The sequence below is a fragment of the Canis lupus genome, chromosome 5 (assembly GCF_048164855.1).
Source record: "Canis lupus baileyi chromosome 5, mCanLup2.hap1, whole genome shotgun sequence".
NCBI classification, from domain to species: domain Eukaryota; kingdom Metazoa; phylum Chordata; class Mammalia; order Carnivora; family Canidae; genus Canis; species Canis lupus.
In genome coordinates this window covers 79414974-79433757 of record NC_132842.1, presented here as the reverse complement: position 1 = coordinate 79433757, position 18784 = coordinate 79414974, and the positions used below count along the sequence as shown (strand labels likewise).

Here is an 18784-nt window from a genome sequence, read left to right as displayed (position 1 = left end):
CATGTTATAATGCATATCATCAATATTGTTAAATAATATTCCATAGATGTCACATTTTATGTGTCTTCATCAACTGATGGACATTTGTATTTTTTTCTACTTTTTGGTTATTACAAATAATGCTGTTATGAACATCTGGGTGCATTTGTGTGTGTGTGTGTGTGTGTGTGTGTGTGTATTTTCATTTCTTTTTGGTATATACCCAGGAGCGGCATTGCAGGGTCACTTGGTGCCTTGTGTAGCGCTTTGAGAAACTGCTCAAGTGTTTCCCAAAGTGGCTGCACTGTTTCACATTCCCACAGGTGATATATGTGGGTTCCAATTTCTCTACATCCTCACTGATGCTTGCTATCATTTGTGTTTTTTTATTATAGTCATTTTAGTGGATGTGAAGTGATACCACATTATAGTTTTTATTTGCATTTCCCTTTGATGTTGAGCATCTTTTCATGTGATTTTTGGCTATTTGTTTATCTTCTTTGGAGAAATGTCTATTCAAATCCTTTGCCTATTTTAAAATTGGGTTGTTATCTTTTCATTATTGAGTTGTAAGAGTTCTTTATACATACATTTTGGACACAAGTCCCTTATTAGACATAGGATGTGCACATATTTTCTCCCATTCTATGGGTTGTCCTTTTACTTTTTTGATAATATAGGTTGCAGGAAAAAGTTTTCAATTTTAATGAACTTCAATTTATCTTTCTTTTCCACTTGTGCTTTTGTTGTGGTATCTAAAACAACATCATCTAACTTAAAGTCACAAAGGTTTAAGCCTATGTTTTCTTCTAAGAGTTTTAGTTTTAATCCTTCCATTTCATTTGGAGTTAACTTCTGTGTATGATGTGAGGAAGGGACGCAACTCCATTCTTTTGCATGTGGGTATCCAGTTGTCTCAGCACCATCTGTGGAAGACTTTCTCTATTGAATTGTTTTGGCACCTTTGTTGGACTATGATCCATTCTGATAAGTTTTTATATACGATAAGAGGTAGGAATGGACCTTTTTTCTTTCCTCTCTCTTTCTCCTTTCCTTCCTTCCTCCTATTCTCCCTCTTTTTCTTTTCCTTTTTCCTTTCTTCTTTTCTCTCTTTCTCTCTCTTTCTTTCTTATTGGTAGTCAATCGTTCTAGCACCATTGTTGGAAATCGATTCTTCCTCTGTGGAATTGCCTTTGCATCTTTGTCAAAAATATGTTTTCCGGGGGTGCCTGGGTGGCTCAGTTGGTTAAGCAACTGACTCTTGATTTTGGTTCAGGTCATGAACTCAAGGTCCTGGGATCAAGCTCTGTATTGGGCTCCATGCTCAGCGGAGTCTGTTTGGGATTCTCTCTTCTTCTTTCCCTCTACCCCTCTCCCTGCTCACATGCACTCTGTCTCTCTCTCTCTAATATAAAGAAATAAATAAAATATTAAAAAATTTTTTCCATAAATGTATAGATCTAATTCTGCATCATCTTTTTTTTTTCCATTGGTCTCTGTGTCTATCTTTATGCTAGTGCACACTGCCTTGATTATAGTAACATTGTAAGCCTTAAAATCAGATAATGTAAGTCCATCAACTTTGTTGTTCATTTCAAAGTTGATTTGATAGTCCAGGTTTTTTTTTTCATTCCTTATGAATTTTAGGGTCAGCCTGGCAGTTTCTATAAGAAAAGTCTATAGGATTTTAATTGGGAGGGCATTGACTGTATAGAACAAATAGGAAGAACTGACATTTTAACAACATGCAGTCTTCTGATTCATGAACATGGTATATCTCTGAATTTATTTTGGTCTTCCGTGACTTTCCTGAGCATTGTTTTATAGTTTTCGGTGTACATGTCTTCCATATATTTTGTCAAATTTATCCCTAAATATGAAATATTTCTGGATATTATTATGTGCTTTTCAATTTCCATTTCTAGTTGGTCATTGCTAATATGTAGAAGTACAATTAATTTTCTCATATTTTCGTCTTCTATTATGTAACCTTCTAAACTCATTTATTAGTTCTAGTAGCTTTTTAAAGATTCTACAGTATTTTTTACAGGGACTACCATGTTTATGCCAATAGAGACAATCTTACTTCTTCCTTTCCAATCTGAATGCCTTTTATTTCTTTTCTTGCCTGACTAAAGCCACCAGTACAATGTTGAGTAGAAGTGGTGAGAGTAGATATCCTCATTTCGTTCCTAATCTTAGGGGGAGAAGCAGTCATTTACCATTAAGTATGATGTTAGCTGCAAGGTTTTTCTAGATGCTCTTTTTCAATTAAAGTAGTTTCCTTCTATTTCAGTTTGCAGATATTTTTTAAAAAATCAAGAATGAAGGCAGCCCAGGTGGCTCAGCAGTTTAGCGCTGCCTTCAGCCCAGGGTGTGATCCTGGAGACCCAGGATCGAGTCCCACATTGGGCTCCCTGCATGGAGCCTCCTTCTTCCTCTGCCTGTGTCTCTGCCTCTGTCTTTCTCTGTATCTCTCATGAATAAATCAATAAAATCTTTTTTAAAAATCAGGAATGGATGTCAGATTTTGTCAAATAGGCTGTTTCTTTGTATTTATTGAAAAGATCATATAGTTTTTCTTCTTAAGTTTGTTAATATGGTTAATTCCATTGATTGATTTTTAATGTTAAACCAACCTTTCATTTCTGGGATAAACTCCATTTCCTTATGGTGCATTTTCCTTTTTCATATTGTTAAACTCTTTCTTTTAAGAATTTTTGCATCTAGGGGCACCTGAGTGACTCAGTTGGTTAGAAATCCTATTCTCAATTTCAGCTCAGGTCTTGATCTCGGGATTGTGAGTTCAAGCTCCGTATTGGGCTCCATGCCCAAATGAATTTTTTGCATCTATGTTCATGAGGGATATTAATCTGTAGTTCCTTTTCTTGTAATGTCTTTATCTGGTTTTGGTATCAGAATAATGGTAGTTACCAGAATTACTTAAGTAGAAGCATTTCCTCTGCTTAAATTTTCTGGAAGAATTTATTTATAACTGGTTTTATTAGCTGAATTTTGCCTCCCTCTCTTCATACGTTGATGGTAACCCCCAATATATCAGAATGTGACTATATCTGGAGACATGGTTGTAAAGGGGTGATTAAATTAAAATAAGGTTATTAGTGTGGCCATTAATCCAATTGGACTGGTATCTTCATTTTTTTTAAAAGGATTTATTTATTTGAGAGAGAGAGAGAGAGAGAAGGAATGGGAGAGGGGCAGAAGGAGTCAGGGAATCTCAAGCAGACTCTCCACTGAGCAAAGGGCCCAACCTGGGGCTCTATCTCACGACCCTGAGATCATGACCTGAGCTGAAATCAAGAGTCAGACGCTTAACCGATTGTGCGACCCAGGGGCCCCTTGACTGGTATCTATAAAAAGAGGAAATTTGGACACACAAAGAGACAAGAGGGATGAATGTGTACAGAGGAAAGACCCCATGAGGACATGGAAAGCAGGTGGCCATCTTTAAGTCAAGGAGAGAAGCCCTCAGAAAAAACCAAGCCTGCCCATGCCTTGATCTTGGATGTTTGAACTCATGAACTACGAGAAAATAAATCTCTGTCACTTAAGCCACTTAGTCCATGGTAGTTTGCTGTGGTAGCTCTAGCAGTTGAATACAACTGGTATTATTTCTTCTTTATGTATTTTGTCAAATTTACCAGTAAAGTCACCTGAACCTGGAGTTTATTTATGAAAATGTTTTAATCTACCTATTCAGTTTCTTCAATAGATATGGGGCTATTTTCAGATGAGTGAGCTTGTGTCTTTCAAGGCCATTGGCCATTCCATCTTGGTTATTGAATATATTGTCTTATATTCATTTTTATTAAAAAAATACAAACAAAAAATACAAAAATTCATTTTTATTAAAAAAATACAAATACAAATAAAACCACCAGTTATCCTACTGTCTAAAAATAACCATTACTCATGGTTTGCTGTATATTCTTCGAGATAATTTTTATACATGTGCACACCAACTTCCTTACGGCCCCCTGCCCCCCTTTTAATAAAATTGCTATTACCCTTATTATCCAGGGTTTTGATTTTTTGTTTTTTGTATCATCAGATCTTTGAAGACACAATTACAGATGGATGTTTACTAATGTGCTTAACCCATCCCCTAACTTATGGTTGCTCCTGATTTTGGTGAGGAGCATCACAAAGAATGCTGCAGTCAGTACCCTTTACATCTGTTGCTGGGAACTCAGGTGTGAATCTTGGTTTACAGGCTTAGACGTGGAATTACTGGGTCGGCCAGTTTGCTGTTGACTTCTGGTATTGAGTATCCTGTGCTTATGGGGAAGTAGGGGGAAGAACCCATCCTACCACCTACCCACACCCACCCCCCAAGACTCCAGTGTCTCTAGAGAACAGCCCAACCAGCACAGCCAGCTGGAATGTGAGATGGAAAGATGGCAAAAAGGTAGCTGAGAGACTCTCAGGAATCCCCCACTCTGGCTGTGGCCTCTTTGCATAGATCAGCACGTTGGAGGCTGTATCTTCAGTGTGTGGACTGTACCGGACCTTACTTCTTGGTAAGAGGTGTTTGCACAAATCAAAGCAAAAACTAAAGCCAAGCTTTGTGCAGACATATGAAGAGAGAGACCAGCCTCATCCTCCCATCTCTCTTGGTCCTCAGGGAGCTCCCAGTCTGCTGGGGAAGATGCAGCCCCTGTCTCATGGGAACCCCCAGACTTCTGGATAAAATCATAGTCCCCTTCTCTCTGGGTTAGGGTTAGGGTTAGGTGAAGTGTCAAGATCCACAAACCAAAACATGTACCTATAAAGGAATGGGTAAGCAAGTGCAAGTTAGCCCCTTCCGTGCAGGGACATGGGAGAACGATGGGGAAGGGGAACGATGGCTGCCTGGTTTGGTGGAGCCAGAAGAGGAAGTTGGAAGGGTAGGAAGGGAAACCCCAGGGGATTACCTCCGTCCCTTGTCAGCAAGTCTGGGGACATGGGGTGACAGAGGTAGATGTGAAGGCAGGGGTTGTATGGGTTAATTTCCAGGAGTCCACTTATCTCCCTCTTCCTTATTCTCCTTCCCATCATCTCAGTTCACCCCAAGGCTGTAGAACAGGCTTCTGCTCTACAGCAGTCAGATGTTTAACTGGGCACTTGCCACACACCCCAGATGACTCGACTCCTGTCACCTGGTAGCCTAATCCTTACTCAGTGAGGCCTGGTTGGATCCATTCCACAGCTGGGGACTCAGAGACCAGGAGAGGGAGCTCTCCTGCTGGGCTCTCGGAGCCAAGAAGTGTGGGTGCTGGGGTTGGAGCCTCGGATTGGTGCAACTGTGCAAACCTCCAGAGGCTCCAGAGCCTTGGCCCCACTCTGCTTCTCTCCTGTCTCCCCCACATACATGCCACCCCCATAAAAGGCAAATGGCAGCAACTCGCAGGCCACCAGACTGTCAACCAGAGACGGCTGTGCCCCCAGGGGTACATCGAGAATTGTCTGGAGACATTTTTTGTTACAACTTGGTAAGTGTAGGGGAGAGGAGCGTGGGGAGGGGACTCCTCCCGGGTCGGGTGGTGGAGGTCAGGGATGCTGGATGCCATGCCCAGGACGGCCCCCACCACGGAGAGGCGTCGGGCCAGGCCTGCCACAGTGGGGCTGTGCAGAGAAGACTGCTCTGGGGTCCAGATCAAACCCACTCGCCCTTTCCCAGGCCAGCGGAGGGCCTCCTCCAGGCTTAGCCAAGTGGGGGCGCCAAGGAGCTTGCAGATGTGCGTGGAGAGTTCTCCACGGATTCTGGAGGAACACGCTTCCAACAGTGGACGGTTGCCTTAGAGACATGGGCATGTCCACACGGAGCGCCCCTGGCAGAGACTCTCTCTTTGACCAAACCTTGAGCTCGGGGCCCCTTGAGCTCTTTTTCAGAGAAGCCTGGACTTTCGGACTCCTGTGTTCTTCGCTGTCCTGCATTCTCTGCAAGAACCTCTCCGAGTCGGCTCAGCCAGGAGCCCCCATCCTCCACAGCCAATGGCCCCGATGTCGCATGGGGTTCCTCATCACCTGCCACCTCCAGGGGATGTCTGGTCACCCTGGCCTGTCTTCTGCAGGAGCCCTGCTGGGGGGCTTTAGCTGGAATCCACACCTCCCTTAGTGATTTTCCATCCGCTGACCCCCGTCCTGCTCACCAGCTACAAATCCCCCTTTTCTTTGCTGTATTTGACATTGAACGCAGTCTCTGTCCCCCACTGTGAAACTCCACTGAGGGGCCCCACATCTCTCCCAGGCCCCCTTGAGTAAGGCTCGCCCCACTGAGCTTGAACACATGTAACCGAATGATTTCCTGTTGCACATCCCTTTCAGGTGGGGGCAGGGAGACGTTTGGACCAATTTCCTTCCAGATGCACAGGGAGGGGCCAGCTCCTGGGCAGGCGTGTAAGCCCCCACTTGCAGGCAGGGCGCCCTGGGGTGGGGACCGTACCAGGTGGCTGTGGGCAGGGCAGTGGCTGTGGGACGGAGGAGGTGGAGCCTCTTTTTTCTAGGGCAGTGGCACCTACCTCCAGCCCAGGGGCATTGCCCCGGCACTACCCTGCCAGCGTGTGTGGCTGCGTGAAGCTGAGGCCTGCTACCCGGAGCCTTCAGAGTGATCACGGACTTTACAAGCCCTATGTCGCTGGACCCCCAGAACACAGAACATGGCAGATGGGGCACAGGCCAACCCCAAAGTGTTCAGGAGGAAGGTGCTGGTTAGGCACTCCTCTGGGTTGAGGGGCCCACGTCTCAGGGTCTCTTCTTGGAGAACCTCCAGGTACGTGCCTGCTACCCTGGGATGGAGTCCTCGTTGGAGAGAGCAGGGTTGGGGTCAGGGAACTGGCTCCTAGAGACCATTTCTCCAGAAAGAGTAGCTCTAAGTCTTTGAGTGATGACTGAGATATGTCACTGCATTTTCAGCACCAGAAGGGCCTTAAGGATCATCTAGTCAATCCTCTTGAGGCACTTGAGGCCCAGAGAGGCTAAGGGATCTACCTGAGGTCACACAGCATTTTGGAAGAAGAGTGGGACTAGAATCTAGGGGGCCAGGTCTCCTGGCTTTAAACCCAAGGCCAGCCACCAGGTTGGGTCATGTCATGTGACTTCCTGGAGTATCTATGGAAAGGGGATTGGTTCTGCTCTGTGACAGTGGCCAGCACCCATGAGACAGTGAGCTTCCTGTCCTGGAAGCTGGTGCAGGAAGGGCATTCCTGCTCAGGGTAAGAAGGAAGGAGGCTCCTGGTTCTGCCATCCTGGGGACTGTTTTCTCGGGAGGTGCAGGTGGCAGGTGGCAGGTGGGAGGTGCTCATCACAGAGCCGGGGCAGCAGGAGCTGGGGCCTGAAGGGACAGCCTTGATGGGGCTTCCGGTGAGGCCCGGAGCTGCAGGAGAGCGGAAGGGACCGACTCAGGACTTGGATTTTCTCCTCTCTTAGATCTAGCCTGGGTATGAAGAAACTCTTCACCATGGTCGTCCTGGCCGGCAGCGGTGAGTAGAGGCTCTGGGGAGACTCCTCTTTCTCCTTTCTCCTGTGACCGGGGGCTCCCCTGATCCCCATCCACTGGCTGGCCTGGGCCTGTGCTACCCGGCTCAGGGCCTCCATCCCCAGCTCAGGCCCTGTCGGCCTCGTTGCCTTGGGGCTGTTTGCCCCTCCAGCCAGCTGTAAACACGTCAGGGCGGGCTGCTGGGCATTTACGAGCCTCCAAGGCGGCAGCGCCCAGGGCTGAGCAAGCATCGTAAAATGGTAGTGTCTGCTGGGCGTCTGGCTGCTCCGGGAAAACCTGGGTGTTTGTGTAGATAGGAGTGTGTGTTTGTGTACATGTGTACATTAGACAAGAGCTAATGGGTTTGTGTGTGCATGCACACACGCCTCTGTGTGTGGGTGGGTGTGTCTCAGCACACAGTGCTCTCTCCGAGGAGAGCTCACGTCAATAAAGTGCGGAGGTGGGTGTTAATTGTGGGCGCCTCTAGGTGGGTGAGGTGTGTGTGTAGCAGGGCTGTCTGTGAGCGCACAAGCCGTCGGTGGGGAGGGCCTGGGGGCTCCTTCTCCGGGGCACCCATCGGGGACAGCTGAGGCTCCTGACACAAGTCTGACCCCGCACACGTCCAGGTGTTCCGGCGACAGGTGCCTCAGGGCGATGGGAGGCGGACTGAACCTGTCGTTGCCCCAGCACCCCCCCCCTCCCCCGTCCACACGGATCGCCTGCAGCCTGGTTTGTGCAGGGTGGGAAAGGGATGCCAGAAACAAAATTAGGCCAGAGGTGGCCAGATGTGAGAAACGGTTGGCGCAACTGGCCGCGCAAGTGACTGTTGCTTAGAAAACAAGCATTTGAGTTCGGCCCCCGCCGCTGGCCTGGCCGGGAACAGCCCAGACTCCATTTCTCCTGCTTGGAGGCCGAGTGTAGACGTGGCCCTGGCTTCGTGGGTGCAGCATGGGTGGCTGCATGTGTGAGTGTGCGCAGGCGCGCTCCCAAGTGTGGGAAGGGTATGTGAGTGTGAGTGTGAGGTGAGCGAGCGTGCGAGGTGTTCATGGGCGAGTGTGTGCACAGCTGTGTAAAGGACAGTGTGCATCTGTGGGGGGGTGCCTGTGAGCATATCACAGGTGCGTGCTTGTGAACATAGGCAGTGTGTAGAGGGAACTGTGAGCGTGTGTCTTGCATGAGCGTGCGGCGTGTGAGGGGGTGAACGTGTGTTTGCGGGCGTGGGGTACGCACCGGAGTGTGGTGTGCGGAGGATAGTCTGAGGGGTGTGTGTCTGTGTGAGTGTAACAGTGTGTGTCCCTGCGTGTGTGAGGTGTAGAGGGCCTGCGTGGTCATGTCCACGCCGTATGGAGCTGTGGTCGGGGGGCCCTGGGGGTGGAAGCTGCCCCCACCGCCCCGGGGGGAACACCTGCACAGCCAGGAGGTGGCGGGCGCTGGGGGGCGGGGAGGCCAGGGAGCCAGGAGGCCAGGACCTCGGGGAGGGACAGCCACCTGGTCCTTAGATTTGCCAAGTGAAGTCAAAGAGCTTGTGCAACCTGCCCACGGTGCCGCAGAGCTCACGGGGGAGGAACCCGTTTGCAAACCCAGGGCTGTCTGGGTTTGACTCCTAAGGCCCGATTCCAGATCTGACTCCCGAGCCGCTTGGCACCCACGTCCCCCTCCCGCCGCAGGACGCCAGCTCCGCAGGAGGCAGGGCTGGGGGACCGAGCGGCCCCTCTGTGCTCCCTCACCAGCAGCCCTTGCATCCCTGTGTGGCTCAGGGATGGGCTCAGGCCCCTGGACGCGGGGTCCCACCTCTCCCTGCCCGGGACCCGCTGAGCCACATACCTCCCTCTACACCCTCCTCTCAAGGTCGATTGTCCCACCTCCTTCCCGTTTCCTCTCTGATTTGCTCCTTATTTTCTGTAATGACAAAAATCAGGAAGCCTGTAGGCAGAAAGACTTGGGTAGAGCACGACTCCCCAAACCCATCAAATGGGGTGAGCACGGCTCTCCTGCCTGCATGTGTGTGTGTGTGTGGGCGAGGGGGGGGGGGGGTTAACCCAGGTAAGGACTCAAGCGCCAGGCTCAGGGCTGACTCAGCGGGGAGAAGATGGGGAGTCAGCACAGCCCCGGGGCCCCAGGAGGCAGGGAGCAGGGCAGGGGAGACTCCGCCGCTGGGGAGGGGGCCGGCCTGGTAGGTGCAGGGGAGCTGCTGAGTTTGCTGGTGTGGGAGGGGGCATCTCACTATTGCTTCCTGTGAGACAGGACAAAGGGAAAACTGGTGTGTGTGTGTGTGGGCACACGCCTGTGCACGAGTGCGTGTCTGTCTGTTTCGGCTGAATGACCAGAGCACTGAATTGGCTCTGGATTCATCGTGATTTGCACCAGCCCCAGGACGGTGTAGAGACACCGAGTCCCTGTGCGGGACTCTTAGTCCCTAGCCAGACTAAGCCCAGGGCCCAGAATCAAACCCCTGTGTTGGGAAGAGCGCGTGGCATTTGTGAAGCCCCTTACAGCAGACGGGGCACTTGGGATCTCACTGCCTGGCTCCAAATTCTATCCCTACCACTTTTTGATAATGTTCTCAGGCAAGCTACTCCGTGCTCTGGGCCTCAGTCTCCTCATCTATAAAGTGGGGATAATGATAGCACTCAGTGAGTTAAGGCGTGGGGAGGGGCTTAGGACGGTGCCTGTCACCGAGCCCTCAGCAAATAGTCAATAATTATTACTTTCTAAGGTCCCTAGTGCCACATGGCATTTTAAAAAAGATTTATTTTTATTTTTTAAAGATTATTTATTTATTTATTCACGAGAGACAGAGAGAGAGGCAGAGACACAGGCAGAGGGAGAAGCAGGCTTCATGCAGAAAGCCTGATGTGGGACTCGATCCCAGGACTCCAGGATCACACCCTGAGCCAAAGGCAGATGCTCAACCGCTGAGCCACCCAGGCATCCTTTTAAAAAGATTTTATTTATTTATTTGAGAGAGAAAGAGAGAGAGAGAGCACAAGCAAGAGAGGGGCAGAGGGAGAAGCAGACTCCCCACTGAGCGGGGAGCCCAATGCGGGGCAGGATCCCAGGACCCCGGGACCATGGCCTGAGCCAGAGGCAGACGCTTAACCGACTGGGCCACCCAGTGCCCCTTGTGACAGCTTTTTATACATTGCCCCCATCCTCCCCCTGTGCTCCCCCTTGCCCTGGCCCTGGGGTGCGGGGAGGACAGTCAGACAGGAGGGGCCACCCAGCGGGCCGGGCGCTCACAGCACCCCCTGGTTCTCTTGCAGTCCTGCCCGTGGCCCGCAGCAGCCTGCTCAACCTGAAGTACATGGTGGAGGCCATCACGGGAAGGAGCGCCATCCTGTCCTTCGTGGGCTACGGCTGCTACTGTGGGCTGGGAGGGTACGGGCTGCCCATGGACGAGGTGGACTGGTAGGTTCCGGAGTGGCTGTGCTGCTGTGGGGACCGGGAGGGGCAGAGGGGCACAGAGATCTCCGTCTCTGGGAGATGGGGCAGGGCCCTTTCACCAAAGGACGAGGCTCGTTCAATGAGTTAGTGACCGGGAGCCTGACCTTGACCTGTGTCCTCCTCCAGTGTCTTGGATGCTCTCTGCCGTCCTTCTCCTTGGAGGAGAAGGATGGGCTTGGAGGTATTTGAACTCCCATGCTCAGCAGGAAGGAAGCATTGACCTGCCCCCAAAACACATGGGAGCCACAGACACACAGCTCATGCTCAGCCAAAGCAAGGGCTGTGACCTCCGTCACCCCATCACCCTGGAGGCTCTGATGGAGGGCTGTGCCTCCTCCCTCAGACTGCAGACAGAAGCCATGGCTTTCTTTCTGCTCCTATCTCCCCAGGAGCAGCCAGCACCAATACTGGCACCGTTGGCGGAGGGAGGGGGGGGTGCTTGATAAATGTGTGTTGACTAATCGCCTTCCTCCACCAGAGGGGCTGGGGTGGCCACACTACATTTGCTTCCTGTCCTTCGCCCCCCAATCCCACTCAGCCCTGCAGACCTCTGCCTCTCCCTGGCCTCACCCACACCCAGGCATGGCCTCTTTGACACTGACTTAGCCCTGTCTGTCCTTGTCATCCCGACCACATGGCCAGAGAGCCTGGTGCCTCCCGCCTCCCGCAGAGGCAGGCAGGGCTTCCAGAGCGAAAGCTGGGAGCCCAGCTGGAAACCTGGGCACTGGCTGAGTCTGCCTGGCTGTGTGACCTCAGGCAAGTAACTGCCCCTCTCTGGGCCTCAGTCTGAAGGTCTGATCTCGGCTGGAAGAGATGGTTGGGGTCTCTGCCGGTGGGAGATGGGCCAAGCTTGGCTACGTGGGCCTGCCATCCTCTACCTGCCTCTAGGTGTTGCCATGCCCACGACTGCTGCTACCAGAAGCTCTTTGACCTGGGCTGCCACCCCTATGTGGACCACTACGAGTACACCATCGAGAATAACACTTCGATCGTCTGCAGTGAGTTCTCCCCCTGCCTTGGCCCCCTCCCCACCGAGGAGAAGGGCTTAGATGGCCAGCCCCCACCCCTCACCCCGCCCTGGGCTGGGGCTGTGCACGGGGTTGCCAGATGACACACAAGACGCCCAGTTAAATTTAAATTTCAAATAAACACCGAAAAATATTTCCACAGGACGGTATCTTAAATATGGGCTACTAGGATGGGATGGCATGGGACATACTCGTATTAAAAATTAAATGTTACCGTAAAATCAGTCCCTCTTAGTATAAAATTAAAGATTAGCAGAAATATATCCCGTGCAATGTTTGGGACCTACGTACCCTAAAATATTCACCGTTTGTCTGGAATTCAATTTAGCCTGGCCTCTTGTTTTTGTTTGTTTGTTAAACCTGGGGACTCTGGCCACGGCCCTCCTCCTGTTGCGCTCTGATGCTCTGAGCCTGAATTGCGCCCTGGTTCTCTAGCCCTTGATTCTGAAGCTTTGCAGAGTTTAGGGAGTGGTTCTGATTCAGTGGGTCTGGGTGAGGGCCCAGGAATCCGTTTTAACCAGATCCTCTGGTGATGGTGAGACTTTGTGACACGCTGACCTGGGTTCACACCTGGATTCAGCCCGCATGTCCTGCTGGGAACCCTACGCAGGGTGCTTCCCTATCTGGCCTGTGTCTCCATGGGCCTGTGGCAGGGTTTGGATCAGAGCAGACCTGCTCCCTTCCTTTTCTGTCTTTGGGGCCCCACCAGAAAGTGACCTCCTCCCGGGACACTCAGTGTTTCCAGGATTCAAGCTATGGGAACCAGGCCTGGCTAGGTTTCCTCCCTTACCGTGGACTTTCCAGGCCATTCCTCAACTGAAGGACGTGGCATCCAGTTAAAGGCCCAATCGCCCCTGTCCTGCCTTCTTTTAGGTAACAGGTGCCTCCGGCATGGTCCCATGGACAGTCCTGGGCTCCCTCTGTCTCCTGGTCTTTTCTTTCTTTTCTTAAGATTTTATTCATTCGTTCATGAGAGACACAAAGAGAGAGACAGAGACACAAGCAGAGGGAGAAGCAGGCTCCATGCGGGGAGCCCGACCCCAGGACCCCAGGATCACAACCTGAGCCAAAGGCAGACATTCAACTACTGAGCCACCCAGCTGCCCCCGTTTCCTGGTCTTAACTGGGTTCTGCTCACGATCCCTCACTAAGAGCTCACAAGCAAGCCCAGCAAAAAACAAAACCAAAACAAAAACCCCAAGTCTCCTGTTCTCTGAGAAAGAGTCTGGTGGGGAATAGGGCACGTCTGGGGCACCTTGGGGGCCCAGGGCCCTGAGGTCCTCATATTCTGCTGTTCCACCGTGGAGTGGAGGGTCTGGCTTGGGAGAGGGGGTATCCCCTCAATAAAGCATTTCAAGGATCCCCAAAGGGCAGCGGACTATCCCAAGCAGTGCTTTTCACGTTGGGCTCGGGGGTTCCTGGGGTCAGGTGATGGGGAGTCCTGAGTGGTCCAGCTGGCCCCTTTAACCCATTTTATAGCTTAGGCGGCTTCTCTTAAGACCGTTTGATAGGTTAGCCTCCTGCAAAGAGTTTATTTAAGAGAAAGGATTCTGCTGACGGAAAGCTTGAGAAGTTTGCGAACGACTGAGCTAGTGAGGGGTTCTCAAAGGGTGTTCCCCGAACCGGCAACATCAGCATGACCTAGGAGCTGCCTAGAAATGCAGATTATCAGGCCCCCACCCAGACCTACCAAATCTGAAGCTGTAGGGCTGGGGCCCAGCGGTCTTCGTTTCAAAAAGCACCCCCCCAGCGCCACCGTGGGTCCTAGTGCACCCCTAAGGCTGAGAGCGGTCAGAGTAGTTGATTTCTGGGGGCTAAGAGTAGTAGCAGCAGCAACAGTGACTAGATCTCAAGCCTTTGCTCATGGGAAGCCCTTCCTCAGTGGCTCCTTACCACCAGCCCCCTCCAGGGTGGGGGGTCCCATGATTCTGTGATGGAAGAGAGGAGGGTAGGAGGTGCGGGGCTTTCTGACACCTGATCGTCTGCCCCAGCTCTGCCTCGGATTTACTGGGTGACTTAGGTAAACCCGTCCCCCTTTCTGGGCCTGTTTCCCCAGCTATAAAATGGCACATTGGACTTCAGGGGTTCTCTGATTTAAGCACCCTCCAGAGCCACCAGGAGGGCTGTTGACACAGACCATGGGACCCAGCCCAGAGCTTCTGAGCCCTCGGGCCTGGGGTGGCCCGCCAGTGGCGCTGGTGCTGCCCGCCATGCCACCCCTTTCTGGGGCCCACTAGAACCTCTGCCCCCCACAGGTGAGCTCAACGAGACGGAGTGTGACAAGCAGACCTGTGAGTGCGACAAGAACGTGGTTCTGTGCCTCCAGAACCAGAAGTACAATGAGAAGCATCGCAACTACCTCAACATCTACTGTCAGGGCCCCACGCCCAACTGCAGCATCTATGAGCCGCCCCTGGAGGACGCGGCCTATGGACACCTCTCCCCCACTCCCCCTGCACCTCCCTAGTGCCCTCTGGGGGCTGACAGAGAAGAGGGGTGGAGGTTCTTGCTCTGGGGACCAGACAGATGGAGCAAGGGGAGGTGGGGAAGACTGGGAGCCCCGGGGGCTGCCTGGCTGCTTCCTCCCTGGAGCCCTCTGGCAAGACGGGCCCCAGAGGACTCTGGAAGGCCTGGGCCCTGGCTGTGCCCCCCAGGGTCCTCCGGCCTGACACTGGGCATGGCTGGGTCCTGCTGCGGGTCCTAGACTTGGCAGGGAACATGTGGCCTGTTGGGGCCTCTCCTGAGTGTGGAAGGCAACGCCGTTGCCACGGGCCCCAGCCTGACTTCCTCAGCCTCACCCTGAAGGTTGGACCCCGGAGGCTTAGAGACCAAGATCCGGAGCTGCCAGTGCAGCCAGAGCTCGCTGTGTCCTCAGACGGGTTCCCAGACAGACGGGGTGCCGGTCCCAAAGCCTGGGCCCTGGGGCCCTCTTGGCTGCCCCTAGGAGATGACTCAGGCTGATCCTTGCTTTGAGGGCCTAGTGGCGATCTAGAACCCCATTAAGGGTGAGGGGCCCCGAGTCCAGGCCCAGACCTCACAAGATGGCCACAGAGCTTAGTGTCTCAGCCCCCAAGTCTGGCCTCAGAGCAGCCTCCAGGGCTCTGACAACACTCTCCGGCCTGCCCTGCCTGCCCACTGAGCCGGCCCTACAATACTGCCCTGTTCTGAGGAGGGGCAGAGTTTAGTCCCAACTCCAGCCTCCTGGGACCCCGACAGACATGGAGGGGACAGGGCCCTCCCCCGCCCCCCGCCTCCCCTCCTGCAGCAGCCAGGCCAGTGGGTAGAAGGACCCTAGGCCCCTCTCTCCCTGCCAGGGAGAGGCGAGGCTGCACCCCTGGGTCCGACCCATCTCCATGAAGGGGGAAACAAAGTCAGGAGGGACCAGGTATGGGGAGGAGGCAGTGGGGAAGATTGGGGAAGGCAGGGGGAGGGAGAAGTCTGAAGAGGGAAGGGTGGGGAGAAGGGGGGAGAGAGGTGAGACGTCCAGACCAGAGTGGCAGGAGAAGTGGGGTGAAGGAGCCTGGGCTGCAGGGCCCCCACTGAGGCCTTGGGATTGCGGGCAGAGGCCGAGGAGGGTCAGCCTCAGTGGGACCAGGTTTCCTGACCCTGCGCCAGCATTGCTGTTTCTCCAGGTGCACCCTCCCCTGTCCTGCTTGCCTCGCCTCGCCTCTTGACCTCGAGTTCAGCGGCCTTCCAGTAGCCCGAGTAGCCTGCACGCCCTGCCTACCCCCGAGGACCCAGTGACAGCACTGTGACCCACCCGGACACCGAGAGCAGCCGTCAGGAATCTCCACCCGCCCTGCCAGTACCAGTACCCTGTAGACCACTGCCATTAGGGATGGTCAAGAAAGGCAGAGGCAAGGGAGGCATGGGGCTGGGGAGAGGAGGTCTACCCCAAACATAGCAGGACTGGCAGGAGCCTTGCCGAGCTGCAGCTTCTAGAACACCAGGCTTGGGGACTGAGGATGAAGCTTCTGGTTGGCATCTGTGGTCACTATGCGTGAGAGAAGGCCTTGCCACCACTCACCTTCTGCTGACTGTCGTGGTGTGGCGGCTGTGGTCCCCTGTGAGCCTCATCACTGACATCTTCTTGTTCACAAACTACCCTCTCCTGGCCATCTTGGGTGGACCTGTTATCTCTGAGCCAAGTCAGGGGTGGAGCCAGGATGGGGCACCCAGAGTCCCCCCTGGAGGTGGGGTCAGCAGAGGCCTCTGCCCTCACCCAGGGAGCCCAGGTGTCTGGCTGTGCCCCTTCATCTTGCACATACCTCCACTCCAGAGAGTCTGGGTCTGTGTGCTGGGATGAGATTCTGCTGCCAAGGAGTCTTGCCTGCCCCCCCACCCCCCTTCTTGCCCCAGCCTGTCTGGGATGCTGCACCCCAGAGACTCTCCACAGGATTCAGCTCCCCATCCTCAATCTAATAAAGGCCTCCTGCCTCAGCTCCCCACTGCTATCCTCCTTGGCATGGTAGCCACTGGTTGGGCATCACGAGAGGGCACAGAGACTCCCTCCAGCATCTGCAGCTCTGGGGTAAGCAGGTTCCTTGGCACCAGCAGCTGGCATGGCCTGTCCCCTCCTGCTCCCCGCCTGGGTGAAGTGGCCCTGCTCCAGCAGAGAGACAAGTGTCGGGAAGGCTGGAAAGTGGTGTGTTCCAAGGGTTGTTCAGTGATAACTTTTGGGCTGGGTGCTTGTCAGGCATTAGTCTGCACCCCATCCTTTACTGTTTAACAGTTGGGGCCCAGAGAGGCAAAGTAACTTGTCCAAAGTCACGCAGGTTGTAAGTGATGAGGCTGAGGCTGACTCCTCAGCATCCGATTTTTTTAAAGATTTAATTAATTAATGAGTGAGTGTGTGTGTGTGTGTGTGTGTGTGTGTGGTAGAGAGAGGGAAAGAGAAAGAGTGGGGGGTGAGGGGCAGGAGGAAGAGGAAAGAGAGAATCTCAAGCAGACACCCCCTGAATGCAGAGCCTGACTCCGGCTTCAATCCCATAACCTTGAGATCACCACCTGAGCCAAAGTCAAGAGTCAGACACTTAACCAACTGAGTCACCCAGGCTCCCCCATCTGACCTCTAACTACCCTTCCTTGCGCCTTCTTGATAATGACCGGGGCAGCTGGGGCCAGGACCAGCGACCAGAAATCCAGCAGAGCAAAAAGTCCTCTGGTCCTCACCGTGGCCCCTTTTCTGACTTAGGTCCGTTCCCTGTTGTGGGCATCAGTTTCCTCACATGCAGAGGGACCAGAGAAGCTGTTTCAAGTGTATCCCGAGGCCATGTATTTTTCTGGGCACACCTGGGATGATCTGTGGGGTGCTGCTCCCCCCACCTCAACGTTTAATTGAGCAGCTCTGCTTTTCCTGTCGTGTATACTGAGCATTCACACGAACTGCTGTAAGAAGAAAAGACATTCTTTGGTACCTTTTTTGAAAGCTTGGAAACCCCTGGACGAGATCATCCATTGGTTCATTCATTCAGTGGATCTGTACCGAGGGTCTTCTGTGGACCAGAGGGTGGGGTGGGGGGGTACTTCTAATCAGACAGACTCTACCTGCAGGAAGCCCATAGGCTGGGAGGGGAAGGCAGGCGTGTGGTAACCTTGCCATGTGGTGCCAAGCGGCATCGTGGGGAGCATGGAGATTGAAGCCCCAAGGATGTCGGTGGCAGTCCCGGAGGGGAGCCCCTGATAAGGGGTGGAGCTAGGATGGCATGTTTGAGGTCCTTGGTGGAGGAGAGGAGGGGTGAGGGGGTCACATTTTTTGAGGAGGAGGCCCCTTGCTTCTGTAGTCTGGGGGCAGTTCTCTCCTTCCCCAGGACTCCTTCCAACTTAGCTACTCCTTCCAACATCTTTTATGCTAAGCCTTGAGGAGGGGACTGCACTTGTTTTGCACGGGCTGCACTGTCTGGGGCTTCCATTGACAAAGACTCTGTCCTTGACCCAACTTTTAGTTAGGCTCCTTTTTTTTTTTTTTAGTTAGGCTCCTTTGAGACCTTTCTTAACCCGGTCTTGACCTCAGGGTTTCTGTATCCATCATAGCGCTGCCCCATTTTAGCAAGAATCCCCTCCTGCTCCCCAATATCTGATCAAATTCCTTACCCTGAACTGTTTCCCAGGTGGTCCCTGATCACCACCACCACCACCCCCCACCGGGCCTGCCTTCCTTCTGCAAGAATCCTGTTAGGTACTTGACAGGATGAGCACTGAGTGGTATAATGCATGGTGGCAAATCAAACTCCGATAAAAAAGAATATCTATCCATCTATCTATCTATCTATCTATCTATCTATCTATCTATCTATCTCCTGTTAGGTCAGTTTAGCAAGAATCATCCCGCCCTCTCAGCAATCTTCCATCCACCAGCCCCTCTCCTTGCTCCTTGGCTATAAACTCACCACCTAAGAAAAGGGAGGATTCATAATTGTATTCAGAATAGAGCCCAGTTGTACACTGGCCCTTGTGATCACTCTTGAATAAAATCGGTGGTTACCACAACTACTGTCAGGCTCTCTGGTATCCTAACAGCCGTGGTGCCATGACTTGGATGAGATCAGTCATCATCATTGACCCCTGGCCGCTTCACCTGTGATCCCCCAAGTGGACATCTGGAGGCCTTTGTCTTCAGTCCTGACCGATTGGTCAGGAATCCGCTGTGAGCCCGGCTCCTGAGCCGGGGCTCCCGGTAAGTGTCCACTGCAGCATGGCTGGGACAGGTTTCGGTTCTGAAGGTTCTGCGTACACTCCGTGAAGCCGGATGAGAGTCACAGGCTACTTTGTTTGACAGCTACCCGCTGGGCTGGAAGTCTTTCTTCTTGGCCCTTTCCTTTGAGTGAGGATTCACTCCCTGACTCCCGAGGCTGAA

The 18784-nt window shown here is 52.7% G+C and overlaps 1 protein-coding gene across 2 annotated transcripts; it reads left to right on the top strand.

Annotated features, from left to right (window-relative positions):
• Positions 1-6488: 6488 nt before the first annotated feature.
• PLA2G2F (phospholipase A2 group IIF) lies at positions 6489-16368 on the top strand. Of its 2 annotated transcripts, none has more exons than XM_072828047.1 (5): positions 6489-6751; positions 7408-7460; positions 10720-10864; positions 11789-11898; positions 14184-16368. In XM_072828047.1, the coding sequence occupies exons 1-5, from the start codon at positions 6639-6641 to the stop codon at positions 14393-14395; spliced, it is 633 nt and encodes a 210-aa protein (XP_072684148.1). In that variant the 5' UTR covers positions 6489-6638; the 3' UTR covers positions 14396-16368. The 2 variants fall into 2 exon arrangements, with proteins under 2 accessions (XP_072684148.1, XP_072684147.1); XM_072828046.1 differs by lacking the exon at positions 6489-6751 and adding an exon at positions 7109-7193.
• Positions 16369-18784: the final 2416 nt, after the last annotated feature.

Coding starts and splice junctions, on each gene's coding strand:
- PLA2G2F (XM_072828047.1), top strand. CDS start 6,639: ATGGCAGATGGGGCACAGGCCAACCCCAAAGTGTTCAGGAGGAAGGTG. Junction 6,752..7,407: donor TCTTCTTGGAGAACCTCCAG/GTACGTGCCTGC, acceptor CTCCTCTCTTAG/ATCTAGCCTGGGTATGAAGA. Junction 11,899..14,183: donor TAACACTTCGATCGTCTGCA/GTGAGTTCTCCC, acceptor TGCCCCCCACAG/GTGAGCTCAACGAGACGGAG.